Raw genomic sequence first — 15,043 nt, 5'->3', positions numbered from 1 at the left:
TCTTTTGGTTCAATCTGTCCATGCCGACCAGGTATCCTAAATTAATATAGTCCCATTTGCCAGTAATCGGCCCATACCCCTCTAAACCCTTCCTACTCATATCCCCATCTTGATGTCTTTTAAATGTTGTAATTGTACAAGCCTCTGCCACTTCCTCTGGTGGCTCATTCCATACATGCACCACCCTGTGAGAAACAGTTGCCCCTTAGGTCCCTCTTAAATTTTTCCCCTCTTTGCTTAAACGTCTGTCCTCAAGTTTTAGAATCCCCTTCCCTGGTGGAAAGATCTTCACTATTCACCATATCCATGACCTTCATGATTTTATAAACTTCTATAACGTCACCCCCTAAGATCTGACGCTCCAGGTAAAACAGCCCCAGTCTATTCAGCCTCTCCCTTTTGCTCAAATCCTCGCAACTCTTTTCGTAAACCTTTCAAGTTTCACAACATCCTTCCGATAGTAGGGAGACCAAAATTGAACGCAGTACTCCAAAAGTGGCCTCACCAATATCCTGTACAGCCTCAACATGACGTCACAACTCCTCTAATCAATGCACTAACCAATGAAGACAAGTGTATCAAACACCTTCTTCGCTACTGTCTGTCTGTGACTCCGCTTTCAAGGAACTATGAATCTGCATACTTTGTTAAATGTACAGGTCCTGCCCTGATTTGGCTTAGCAAATTGCTGCACCTTACATTTATCTAAAGTAAACTACATCTGCCACTCCTCAGCCCACTGGACATCAAGGTCACAATGTACTCTGAGGTAACCTGATGAAGAGCTTATGCTCAAATGTCGACTCTCCTGCTCCTCGGATGCTACCTGATCAGCTGTGCTTTTCCAGCACCACACTTTTTGACTTTGAATTCCAGCATCTGCAATCTTCACTTTCTCCTTTCTCTGCTGTCCATTACAGCACCAATTTTGATGTTATCTGCAAACTTATCAACCATACCTCCTATATTTACATCCAAATCATTTATGTAAATGACGAAAATAAACAGTGGACACAGCACCTATCCTTCTGGCACACCACTGGTCACAGGCCTCCAGTCCAAAAAGCAACCCTCTGTCTCCTACCTTTGAGCCAATTTTGGATCCAAATGGCTACTTCTCTCTGTATTCCATGTGATCTAATCTTGTTAACCAATCAAGCATGCAGAACCTTGTCGAACGACTTACCTCTTTATCAATTCTTCAAAAAAACTCAGGTTTGAAAGACATGACTTCCCACAAAAAAACCATGCTGACCATCCCTAATCAGTCCTCACCTTTCCAAATACATGTACATCCTGTCCCTCAGCACCACCTCCAACAATTTGCCTACACTTAACATCAGGCTCACCAGTCTATAGTTCCCTGACTTTTCCTTACCACCTTTCTTAGATAATGGCAGCACGTTAGCCAATCTCCAGTCTTCCAGCACCTCATCCGTGGCTATCAATGATGCAAATATCTCAGCAAGGGGCCCAGCAATCACTTTCGTAGCTTCCCACAAAATTTAGGATACACATGATCTGGTCCCAGGGATTTAACCACCTTTATGTGTGTTTTAAGGCAGCCAACACCACAACCCCTGTAATATGGACACTTCCAACACGATGCTGTTTATCTCCCCAAGTTCTCTAGCGTCCACATCTTTCTCCAAATAAACAGATGCAAAATACTCATTTAGTATCTCACCCATCTCCTGCAGCTCCACATATAGACAGCCTTGATGATCTTGAAGGGACCCTATTATCCCCCTAGTTACTCTTTTGCCCTTAATGTATTTGTAGAATTCCTTTAGATTTTCAAACTATTTGCCAAAGCCACATCATGTCCCCTTTCTGGCCTCCTGATTTCCCACTTAAGGATTCTCTTGATCCCTGCTGTGTATATCTGACATATGATTCCTTCTTTCTCTTGACCAAAACTTCAATTTCTCTAGTCATGTAACATTCCCTACACCTAACAGCCTTGCTCATCACACTAACAGGAACATACTCCCTTTGAACTCTCATCATCTCATTTTTCAAAGCTTCCCAGTTTCCAGCTATCCCCTTTACCTGCGAATATCTACCCTCAGTCAACTTGTGAAAGTACATGCCTAATACCAAAACTGGCCTCCCTCCAATTTAGAACTTGAACTTTTAGATCCGGTCTGTCCTTTTCCATGACTATTGTAAAACTAATAAAATTATGATCACAGCCACCAGTCACTTGTGTTGCCCTACTTCCCAAGAGTTTTGCTCCTTCTCTCGTAGGCACATCCACATACTGAATAAGAACATTTTCTTAACAAACTCCTCACCATTTGATCTCTTAACACCATGACAGTCCCAGTCTATATTTGGAAAATTAAAATCCCATACCATTACCACCCCATTATTCTTACAGATAACAGAGATCTCCTTACAAATTTGCTTCTCAATTTCCCACTGACTATTGGGGACCTATAGTTCAATAAAGGTGATCATCCCTTTCTTATTTCTCAGTCCCGCCCAAATAACTTCACCGGATGCATTCCCTGGAATATCCTCCCTAAATTAATATTTTGCATCAGTATTTACTGTGGAAAAGGGCATAGAAGATATAGACTGTAGGGAAATAGATGGTGACATCTTGCAAAATGTCCAGATTACAGAGGAGGAAGTGCTGGATGTCTTGAAACGGTTAAAGGTGGATAAATCACCAGGTGTACCCGAGAACTCTGTGGGAAGCTAGAGAAGTAATTGCTGGGCCTCTTGCTGAGATATTTGTATCATCGGTAGTCACAGGTGAGGTGCCGGAAGACTGGAGTTTGGCAAATGTGGTGTCACTGTTTAAGAAGGGGGGTAAAGACACGCCAGGGAGCTACAGACTGGTAAGCCTGACCTCGGTGGTGGGCAAGTTGTTGGAGGGAATCCTGAGGGAAGGATGTACATGTATTTGGAAAGGCAAGGACTGATTAGGGATAGGCAACATAGCTTTGCGCGTGGGAAATCATGTCTCACCAACTTGATTGAGTTTTTTGAAGAAGTAACAAGAAGATTGATGAGGGCAGAGCAGTAGATGTGATCTATATGGACTTCAGTAAGGCGTTCAACAAGGTTCCCCATGGGAGACTGATTAGCAAGGTTAGATCTCATGGAATACAGGGAGAACTAGCCATTTGGATACAGAACTGGCTCAAAGGTAGAAGACAGAGGGTGGTGGGGGAGGCCTGTGACCAGTGGAGTGCCACAAGTATCAGTGCTGGGCCCTCTACATTTTGTAATTGACATAAATGATTTGGATGCAAGCATAAGAGGTACAGTTAGGAAGTTTGCAGATGACACCAAAATTGGAGGTGCAGTGGACAGCGAAGAGGGTTACCTCAGATTACAACAGGATCTTGACCAGATGGGCCAATGGGCTGAGAAGTGGCAGATGGAGTTTAATTCAGATAAATGCGAGGTGCTGCAAATCTTAGCAGGACTTCTACACTTAATGGTTTGGTCATAGGGAGTGTTGCTGAACAAAGAGACCTTGGAGTGCAAGTTCATAGCTCCTTGAAAGTGGAGTCACAGGTAGATAGGGTAGTGAAGGCGGCGTTTGGCATGCTTTCCTTTATTGGTCAGAGTATTGAGTACAGGAGTTGGGAGGTCATGTTGCGGCTGTACAGGACATTGGTTAGGCCACTGTTGGAATATTGCATGCTATTCTGGTCTCCTTCCTATCGGAAAGATGTTGTGAAACTTGAAAGGGTTCAGAAAAGATTTACTAGGATGTTGCCAGGGTTGGAGGATCTGAGCTACAGGGAGAGGCTGAACAGGCTGGGGCTGTTTTCCCTGGAGCGTTGGAGGCTGAGGGGTGACCTTATAGAGGTTTACAAAATTATGAGGGACATGGATAGGATAACGAGACAAAGTCTTTTCCCTGGGGTTGGGGAGTCAGAACTAGAGGGCATAGGTTTAGGGTGAGAGGGGAAAGATATAAAAGAGACCTAAGGGGCAACGTTTTCATGCAGAGGGTGGTACATGTATGGAATAAGCTGCCAGAGGATGTGGTGGAGGCTGGTACAATTGCAATATTTAAGAGGCATTTGGATGGGTATATGAATAGGAAGGGTTTGGACGGATATGGGCTGGGTGCTAGCAGGTGGGACTAAATTCGGTTAGGATATCTGGTCGGCATGGACGGGTTGGACCGAAGGGTCTGTTTCCGTGCTGTACATCTCTATGACTCTACAGCTGTTCTTAATTGTTTGGCAACTTTGTTTTCCATTTTATTTTCCCAATTCCCAGTCTCAACACATCAAAAATTGGCTTTCCTGCAATCTATTAATTTGGTCTTGTCATGCTTTCATAGAATCTCTATAGTGCTGAAACAATCCATTTGGCCTAACAAGTCCACACCTACCCTCCTAAGAGTAACCCACCCTGACCCATTCTCTACCCTATTACTCTACATTTCCCCGACTAATGCACCTAACCTACACATCCCCGACCACTGTGGGCAATTAAGCATGCCTAATTCACCTAACCTGCACAGCTTTGGACTGAGAGGGGAAACCAGAGCACCCAGAGGAAACCCACGCAGATGCAGGGAGAATGCGCAAACTCCACACAGACTCTATCAGAGGCTGGAATCAAACTAGATTCCCTGGCACTGTCAGGCAGCAGTGCTAACCACTGTGTCACCATGCTGCCCTATTATCAACTCTGAGTATGCATTATAGTCATATCATTTAAACAGACTATTACTTCTAATTCTCTTATCATTTAGAAGTCAAATCTTTAAATTGAGCTATTGAATCAATTTGCAATGAAGTCATGGATCCTGGGATTATGGGTGGAGATCATATTGCAACTTCTTAGCATCAATTTCTGACTCCGGTTAAGGGATGTGTAAATTTATCCTTTTGACATTTCTGAATCCTGACCAGAATTGTATATTATTTGTGGAATATTTTAAAGCAACTTGTGCAAATCCCCACAACTGTACACGTTTGAATTGCTTATTTCATTAAAATCTTAATTATTTAATCTTTTTCCAAAACACAGACAAAAAAAATGTACAACTTGCATTTTTTGAAAGCATTACAGTATTCATTACATGGAATTGATTTTGCATTTATCTTTTATTGTACTTATCCTTTGGAAAAGCCATGCTATATACAAACTAAATACAAACTGATGCTGCAATAGGATTTTCTAAAGCAGCATACTTAAAGTACAAAACGCATCCTTCTGTACAATGTACTCACCTAAACGAAGACACTGCCTTAATATTCCTCCAGTAGACATGTTCTTTTCAGCCTCAATTTCAGTGAAGCTAAGTGAGCTGGCAAAAATCAGCACATCAACAAGACCTATTAGCCTCTGAAGAAAAGTCACAGAGGTTTCAAACGACAGCCCTTGTGTTGGTTCGATGTTCTCCAATTCATGCTGCGAAAAGTATTATTAAAATAATTACAAATGACTACAAATAGGTCTTAAATACATGGTGTTTCTGATGAGTCAACATTACTATTCAAACAGTAGCTTCAGTGGCACACTAAACTGATATAGTTTATGTAGAAACTAGTTAAGCATACACTCCAGCTAAAACATCAATAGTCTAAGGTTTCACATTTCCACAGTATAACATTACACTCTCCAATGTTAAGGCTGAAACTACTTTTTGTCTGGGGAAAGAATGAACGTAGCAAAGATACTTAGGCAAAGAGTGAGGGAAAAATAAGGTTGAGGCGTGTTCATGATCATTATGTTTGAACAGAAACAAGTACACAGCACAAGACTAATTCTACATTCTCTGCATCTGCTATATAATATAGAAGACTGACTTAGAAGTACAATTCTGAAAAAGCAAAGTGATACACTTGCAACAGAGTTAAAATCTGCCAAGATGTCAGATTTCAGTGAGAAAAACTTAAGAATAATTACTGCATGCAACAATACAATCAAGAGTGAAGCAGAATGAATTGTGAATCTGGACAGACAAAATTGAGGAGAAAAACACAAAGTGTTTCTACTTTACTAAGTTTGACCAAAAACTTGAGCCAAAACTTCAATATTACTGTTAAAATCATTGAAATGCACATGAGGCAGAGACACAGAATATTTTATGCATGAAAAAAGCAATTGATCTCTAATCATAATGGTTCACCTTAAGTACAGTGCAACATTTGAAAGGATTGCATGGACAATGTTCGCAATTTCATAGTACTAATACAGGAATATACTTTAAAAGGAAGTTGGAATATTTCCCTATCACAAGGGTGGAGTGTACCTAAATATATCGTTGCATGGTGGAAGCAAGAAGATAGATAAGGAGGAATTGTCCCCTATTTCTTTTACTTGCATAGAGTTCCACTATAGAGTGTAGCAACAGGTGGTTGTTAATACAGAGAAGTATGTTAAATATCATGGGAGTAACTCTAATTAAGTATAAAATCTGCCATTCTGTTCCAAATGAATATCCTACCATTTGTTAGATGGGGATTTAATTTTCCCCATCCTTCACACACAATTCAAACTACAAGAATATTATGCAAGTGACTACAATGATGAAAAATTTATAAAAACGTATAAATGACTACTTATGTTGCAAAACACAGTAGAGAGAAGAACAGGGTTACATTTTTAACAGAATTATCAGTAATTTTATCAGGAGTTACAAAGATACAATTCCCCTAAGATATAAATACTTTCAATTGAAAATACTCATTAGAATGCATTTCATTAAATAATTCATGCAGAAACTATGATATTTGTGATGATTTGAATGGTACAAAATCTCATTTATATCAAAGTCATCAACTTATTCAGTCAGTAAAACAGCAAATCTCACAGAATGATTGAATAATGAAGTCCCCTAAAAGCTTAAATTTTCCTAGAATTTACCATGTTGTATGAGATTTCATTTAACAGCTATTGCAGTAGTACTTAACTTTTCAAAATTCTGCACTATGAAAAGAAAGAATTACAAGAAGTGAGTTGATGTCTACCCTATTATCAGTGTGCTGTCTTTGAAAATAAACATTCCTTCTTAGAGAGGGAAGTAAAATACCCTTCAGGTAAAGGCAGCAAGAGGCTGGTATGTGTGGTTGTCACATGGCCGTTGACCAAAGAGGTTCAGACAATTGATTGACATGGACAAAGTTACCATCCCCTAGAAATATAACATTGGGATAGACGTTTTAGACAGCAGTTCTCACTGGATGGTCCTCAAACAACAGTCTTCATCAAGCAATGCTCAACAGACAGATGGAAGAAGGACAGAAGGAAGGCGGAAGAAAGAGTTCCCCAAAATCTCGGTGAGGGAGCAGGATACTGACCCCTTTAACAATGCCAACAAATTCTGTGCCAATAGCCTGCTTATTCTCTGGTATCAGTGAACTATCCTCAATTGTTACAGATGTATATTTTCTGTACCATAGAATAGAATCATGAATCAAGCATGGCCAAACCATCTGGGTCCCTGGCTCTGAGAGGCTACATTCAGCAAATCATAAATCCCTAAAATTAATAGAACGATACCTACTGAAATTCGACGGATACGCTGAGTGAGTAGAAACTTGGCTCTGCTAGCCAATCAGAAGATTTAGATCACACACAAATCATGGAGCACAGAGCAATCCATCATTTGACATTGAGATCTCCCTGTGAAACGTCATGACACTAAGGCTCAACCCGTGAGAAAGTTAAAAGTATTGTCAACCAGAGAGCAGGTGAAGTTGATGCAGCCAGTAGAAAACTATGGCATGAAACAAAATGCAGACATTGCAAAGACGAAGCAGATTCTGCCACTAAGTTTGTCCACCATTATGAAGGATTATGGAACAGTTCACCCAATAGGCACGCTCTCTGTCAAGGGAGAAGATAAGAGTGGCTGACCACCCAGACATTGAAAAGGCTCTGCTAATGTAGTTAAAGTACACTCCCATCTTCAGTTCAATCTTGCAGAAAATGGCAATCACCTTGGCAAAGTGACTGGGTCACATCAAAGTCACATGCAGTGAAGGTTGACTGGAAAAAGGAAAATGAGGTAGAGCATCATCTTCCGCATAGTAACTAGTGAAGATACCATACTGCAACAGCAATGATAGACTATGAGCTCCATTAAGTTCTCACTCATGTCTTGAATGCATTTGTACAGAGAAAATTTTAAATCTGATGAAACTGGAATCTTTTGGCAGATTGTTCTTTGAAACTCAAATGTGACAAAATTAGATAGTAGAGTAAGAAACATGTCACTGCTATGATCTATGTTAATAAGGATTGCACCAAAAACCTCAACACTTCTTGAGAAAGTCGCAAAACAACATGGTGTCTTGGAATGTCAAAACACTAACCTCGCAGTGCAAAGCTAACAAAACCATGTGGACAACCTCCAGTACCTTTGAGACATGGGTCAGGAAAAAGGCATAAAATGCAACAAAGAAAAAAAAGGAAGACTACCTCACAGCCCCACAACATTGCCAGTCTGAAAGGTACGAAATGTTTGTTCTTGCCTCTCAACACTACTGCTAAGCTCCAAGCAATAAATCAGGTGTGATTAGGAACATAAAACTAACAATTAATTAATACCCTCAACACGAAGTAACATCCATCTATACTACAGGCAATGCTCATGATGAAAAAGGAATGGATGGTGATAACAGAAGTCACAACTGCAAATTGCTTTCACCATCCTGATTTCAAAACAGGTTACATCTGCACAAGAGGATAAGAATAAGGAATAGAAGAATGGGGCCAAACAACCCAATGCCACAGCACTTATCACTCAGCCATGTAAGGCTGGCATGGTACTTCCAGCAGAAACAACCACGGAAACTTAAACAGAGATGGGCAACATAGCACTCTTTGGAATTGTCAGATGATCCCATCACAGATGCAGTATGTTCTTCAGCTGAGTAGGCCAATGACCCTGAAGAGCTGAAAATGCGTTGCTGGAAAAGCGCAGCAGGTCAGGCAGCATCCAAGGAACAGGAGAATCGACGTTTCGGGCATGAGCCCTTCTTCAGGATTCCTGAAGAAGGGCTCATGCCCGAAACGTCGATTCTCCTGTTCCTTGGATGCTGCCTGACCTGCTGCGCTTTTCCAGCAACACATTTTCAGCTCTGATCTCCAGCATCTGTAGTCCTCACTTTCTCCTCAATGACCCTGAAGAACCAATGAATGCATACCCACAAGTTTACCATTTTCCTAGTCGATACATTAATGAGGAAACAGGTCTCTGGGTTATCACAAAATCATATTTAACACGAAGTTAGAGGATGTCCTATTAGGATGTGACTCAAGATTTTACTGCAACTCAAATTACCAATGCTAACTTACTCCATTAATGAAAGTATAACAATTCCAGAGTTAATCCTGTTTGACCATGAAGTAGAGAACTACAATCCATAATGAGTAGTTTAGAAATGTGTAAGATTAACTCAACTAGAATTTTCTAGCCTGTTCTAGTAATGCACTATTTACTGAACATCAACAGGAGCACAGTACATGTTCTTGGCAGCTATTTTAAACAAGGCTTGATTACTGCACCTTCTGTCAAACTTCAAATATATTAAATAATTTTACTATTGGTGCTTTAAATTGGGATTTTTCTGATCACCAATTTAGAAAATGCTATCCTCATTTACTTTCACATAGTTGGAAAACGGGCATGTACAGGCAAATTAAACAACAATGCAGAAAAAACTCAAGTGGCACTTTAGAAAAATTAAAAGGTAGTTGAGAAACTTACTGGAAAAAAACTAATACATAGGTATTTCCTTTTTTAAATGGAATAGGGATGTATACATGGAGAAAGTAAGCATTTTATGCACATTTTTCATATATTTTGTAGCTCATCTTACAACGTTACAAAATATATGACAAACATGATTTTTTGCTAAGTAACATCGATCAATCATATTAGACCATGCTTGAATCACTCATGCAAAGCAAATAAAAAGATGGAGGTTCAATTTTCCATCTTTATAAACCCAAGAGAAATCTATTTTTCAACTAAATCCATTTGATCTATTATTTCATACTCACTGTGGTAGATGTCGCTGCAGATAGAAGTGGGAGAATCCCACCACAGGCCATTATGATGTTATCTACCACCTGAGAAACAAGGTGAATAGTGTTGTGGACAAAGATGATGTTTTCACTGCTGTTAACAAAATCCATCACTGTCTTTGTGTTATGGCTGCTCAAAAGAGGAAAAAAAGAATTCAACTCTTTTTACAACATTGTCTCATTTACTTGCACATGTAGCTGGGTGCTTATCAAACTGAAGCCTCTAAGAAGGTTAAACAAATACAGAATTTTTCTTAGGAAAGGTGATACACAAGGGGAAGCTATTCAATGTTGAAGCAGGGTGCAATCAACTTGCTATCCAAAAAGCACAACAGTGCTAAACAGCATGAGATTTAACACATCAACATAAAATCACAACACATAACTAACCTTCGCCACATTTGCACATCCGTTTCAATGGAGAATAGCAAGTCATTAAGCAGGCGTTGGTGCATGGGAGACCATTTAAATTCTGGAATGCGAAACATGGTGGCACGTCCTGAGGGATTGGACCCTTTTCTTTGCTCATCAGGTACAACATTTTGTTGATGTGTAAGTTCCAGTTGTGAAAACTGGGCAAACAGCAAATCAAATAATACAAAATGTAAATAAAAGGATCTCTTGTTCAAGTCTTTTTTTAAGTTTATACCAAGGTGAGCATTTGAATAATCACAATATTGATTAGCAAACTGACAGGATTTTCTTATTTAAAAAATTTATTCATCTGTATTATGTCATCTCTATGAACACAAAATGTTCCTGCTCATCTCGATACCTGGAAAGATCAGAGCTTTTGTTTGACAAACACACCTTTACCTTGTAAAGGCTGGGTATTCAACTCTCCCTCCCTTTCTGAAGGCCTTCTTTTAAAAGTTTTCTGACCCTAACTATTACTACTAGAATCCTGGCAATGTGGAGAAGCTATTCAGCCCAGAGTCTGTACCAACCTTCCGAAGCGCATCCCACATATACCCAGGACCCAAAGCTGTCCCCAAAACCCCACATTTACCAAAGCTAATCCACCTAGCCTGCCCATCTCTGGACACTGCTTGCAATTTAGCACGGCCATTCCACCGAACCTCCCACTGTAGTCTGCAGTCTGTCTATCTACATTGTCACTCCTTAAACTAAGACGCGTTGTGGGCATTTACTTTCTTCTTTTAGCAGAAATCCAAACATTGTCCAACCACCAGTCATCTCCTCTGGCTGTCTGAACTGGCTATATTGTACAATTTCTCTTTTAACACTACTCACACTCTCCAAATAAAAAAGTATAATGGAATCTGTATAGATTGATCCACTAAAGTCTTTCTTTCTGCGGGGCACATGGCTCCAGTCCTATCCAGACCCTTCCCCACACCTCTATTTTCAGCACACTGATGACTGAATTAAGTTTCACTTATTGCTGTTGCCCCAAACTTGAAATTTTAAATCTCTGCTTCCAATTTCCACCTTTCTCTCAATTTAATATGGTCCATCTCTAATTTCCTCCTTCTTTAACTTGCCTTTTTCCTAGTTGGGAGTAATACAGACTGATATGTTTACTAAAGTTATTTCCTTGTCATTCAAATATTAAAGGCAAAAAGCCACAATGCTGTTCCAAATCAATGTCCTACCATTTGTTAGATTTGGATTTAATTCTCCCAGACTCTTACACAATTCATTATTAGTAAACAATTGATTCTAGAGGCAATTACAAATATGCAATTCATTTAAAAAATGTATAAATTACAACTTATATTACAAAATATGGTTAAGAGAAGGATTAGATTTTACAGATATGTCAGCAATTCTGTCAGGAGATACTTACATACAACTTTTTCCAGAACTTTCCTTAGTTTCTATATATACCTTGAACCAAATTTTAACACATTCTACTGCGAACACCCACTTTTGGGATAGGTTGTCAGTCAATATCTACAATTACTGAAGAAAGACTGCAGAAAACTACAGCATAGTAGGATTTGAGCGTCTTCATGCATAAATCACAAAAGACTAGTATACAAGTTCAGCAGATAACAGCAAACGCAAATGGTATTTTGGCCTTCATTTCAAACAAAAAGTATAAAAATAGGGAACTCTTGCTGAAACTATACAAAGTACTAGGCAGACGACACCTGGAATACTACAGTTTTAGTCCCTTTGTCTAAGTAAAGATATACTTACATTGGCAGCAGTGTAGACAAGTTTTACTAGGTTGACCTTGAATGCGGACAGACCCCATCTTATAAGTACAGGATTAATAGTTGGGATCGTACTCATTACAGTTTAGAAGAATGAGGTTGGCGTTATTGAAGCATACAAAATTCTTAAAAGGATTTGCCAGGGAGAGATTGCTTGCCCTCAAGGGGGAAGTCTAGGATTAGGTATATTCGCAGTGTAAGGGGCCACCCATTTATGACGACACTGGAAGGAATTTCATCTTTCAGAGGTTAGTGAATCTCTGGAATTCTTCACTGCAGAACGCTTTTGAGGTTAGGTCATGAAGCATATTCAACATTGAGATAAACAGAGCCTTAATCAACAAGGGACTCAAAGGTTTTTGGCAAAGGCAACAGAGTGGGGTTGAGGACTATCAGCCACAATTTGATTGAATGACAGACAGATTCGTAAGGCTGACTGGTGAATTCTGCTCCGACTGTTAGCCCACCAACTCCTACAGCTATCCTTTTCACACTTATTTGCACTCCAACCCCTTTAAAGCCTCAACTCCAATCTCAGTTCGTCTCCTCTGCTCAAATGATGCTATCTTCTACCCCACCTCCAATAATATATCTTCTCTTTGTCTCTAATCAAAAATTCCATTTCACCATGATTGACTCAATGACATTTGTCACATTTCCCACACTTCTAACATCTTTTCAAATAAATAATAACTTACTTAGACATGTTTCAATTTGGTATATACTATAGCTTGTCATGGGTTCGCCTCTATTCTGGGTAAGTAACAAAGCTTGAATGATATCTTTGCAGAGCATCTCTGTTCAGTCTACAAGCATGACTTTGAATTTTAGATTGCCTTCCATTTTAATCTCACTCCTCTGCCCTCAGATTCGCACACCATTTTTCAAGCTGTCCACAGATTCACAGTAACAGCATCCTATTCAGGTACTTTACAACCTTCCAGTATCAGTCATGATTTCAGTAAGTATAGAACTGAATGTCATATAAAAAAAATCTAATTTTCACATTTAAATTGAAAACTGTATTATAATGATCTAAATAACATCAAAAACAGATGACTTAATTTAGTCTGTTAATGGTTCCCTTAGTAAGGCCATTCAGCTGAAAACATGAAACATCAAACCGTCTAAAAGCATTTTACTTAAGGAAAAGCTATATAATCAATTGGCAAAACACAAAATCACAAGAAGGACAATTCAATTCCATCTGACAGACTACATTAGCCCAAATACCTGAATTATTTGCATCATTCTAATAAAGATTATAAAACAAAATGACTTAGGTGGTTACAAAATAAAGGCAACACAGGATTGACTGGAATATTTGATTAAAGACAAAGAGAAGATATTTTGTTAGAGTTTGGCAAAAAAAATCTAGCAGTAACTAGAAACCAAATAATACAAAAGGAAAATACTGATGATCAATCATCAACATGAAACATTAGCTCTATTTCCCTCGCCACAAAAGATTCCAGACTCTAGTGTTTCTGATGTTTTCTATCGTTATAATCTCTGCAGATGGTTAATTTCAGGTAAAACAAACATAATTGAAAAAACAGGACAGGAAGATCTCTCAAACATTTGCAGGAGAGATTATTATTCCACCATAGACAAAATCACTGATATTCAATTTCCTCATGTCTCAGGCTCATAAAATTCAGAAAAAGTGAAGATTCATGCTGTTAAACTGAAGTTGTCATTTTAAGTTTTCCATCACAATAAAGTGTATTACCTGAATAGGGGGCTTTGGGACCATTGTAGATTCTTGATTTATACTTGCTCGAAGTTCCAACCTCTCAGTATCAGATGCAACACTAGACACATCCAATCGAGCAATTTCTTTAGCAGATAGGACTTTCAACTCTCTAGTTTTTGTGTTAATTGTTCCAATATCTTTATCTGGGCTATTACTGTCATTAGTGCTAGAATTAGCAGTGTGGCTTTCAAGTTCTTTTAAGGGTTCAGTGCTTGATTCTGTTTGCAATTTTGCCATCTCTTGTTTTACTTTGATCATTTCCTCCTGTAGTACAGACGCGGAGTGATTTGAAACTGCTTCTGAACTGCTTGAACGCTCTTTGGATGCAGCAGTAGTTGAAATATTTAGTTCTTGAGAAGTGTCCTGAAGCTCGGAGACACAGTTCTCTTCACTATTTATGCTGTTCTTTTGTCCATTGTTTGAATATTCTATCACATCAACCTTTGGATCATATGGGTCCAATGCAACATTATGCTCTTGCCCATTTGTAGTAATTGCAGTTGTCGTTTTCTCTTTTACTTTAGTTACTTCACTTTCAGTCATTTCATCTGAAAATACATCCATGGAACGAGCAGCTGAACAGTCCAAATCTTCCATGCACATTTCAGTTACTTCAGATTTCTCAACTTCAAAACTTTCCAAAGAATCTGGTAATTTATTTGATATCTGATCTACTTGTGTTATCGCCTTAGTTACTTCAGTGCCATCAAGTGACTCAGTTGCTTTTTTTATTTTGTCTGTCTGTTCCATGTTTTTCTGCTGTACTTCAGTGTTCAGAGAACTGGCTTTCTGGTAACCTTCAAGTTGTTTGAAACCTTCTGCTTTTTCTAATTGCTTCTCAACATTTTCAGAATGGGGTGCACTCTGGACCTCAAAAACATCTTTCTGAATTGTAGCTTCTTGTGTGCTGCTAATCTCAGAAATAGTTTGAATGGTTGGGATTTGCTTTGTACTTTCATCTCGTCTTTGGTACTCTTCAAATGTTCTGGCCAAACTCTCCTTGTGTATTTCATAAGTGACCTGAACAAACAAGTATCAGAAAGAATTAAAATGAAATGAATGCAATTGATCATAGTCATATTAA

At 39.0% G+C, this 15,043-nt stretch overlaps 1 protein-coding gene across 1 annotated transcript in view; it reads right to left on the bottom strand.

Annotated features, from left to right (window-relative positions):
- The window catches only part of lrba (LPS-responsive vesicle trafficking, beach and anchor containing), an 894,965-nt gene that overhangs the window by 701,061 nt on the left and 178,861 nt on the right, over positions 1-15,043 (bottom strand). The window contains exons 22-25 of the mRNA XM_072561970.1: positions 13,936-14,979; positions 10,411-10,592; positions 9,997-10,150; positions 5,214-5,394 (exon numbers count right to left, since the gene is read on the bottom strand). Coding sequence (XP_072418071.1) covers positions 5,214-5,394; positions 9,997-10,150; positions 10,411-10,592; positions 13,936-14,979 — 1,561 coding nt within the window. The remainder of the gene's footprint in view (positions 1-5,213; positions 5,395-9,996; positions 10,151-10,410; positions 10,593-13,935; positions 14,980-15,043) is intronic.

The sequence above is a fragment of the Chiloscyllium punctatum genome, chromosome 1 (assembly GCF_047496795.1).
Source record: "Chiloscyllium punctatum isolate Juve2018m chromosome 1, sChiPun1.3, whole genome shotgun sequence".
Classification (NCBI taxonomy): domain Eukaryota; kingdom Metazoa; phylum Chordata; class Chondrichthyes; order Orectolobiformes; family Hemiscylliidae; genus Chiloscyllium; species Chiloscyllium punctatum.
The sequence above is the reverse complement of the archived record's forward strand: the minus strand, read 5'-3'. Positions and strand labels throughout refer to the sequence as shown.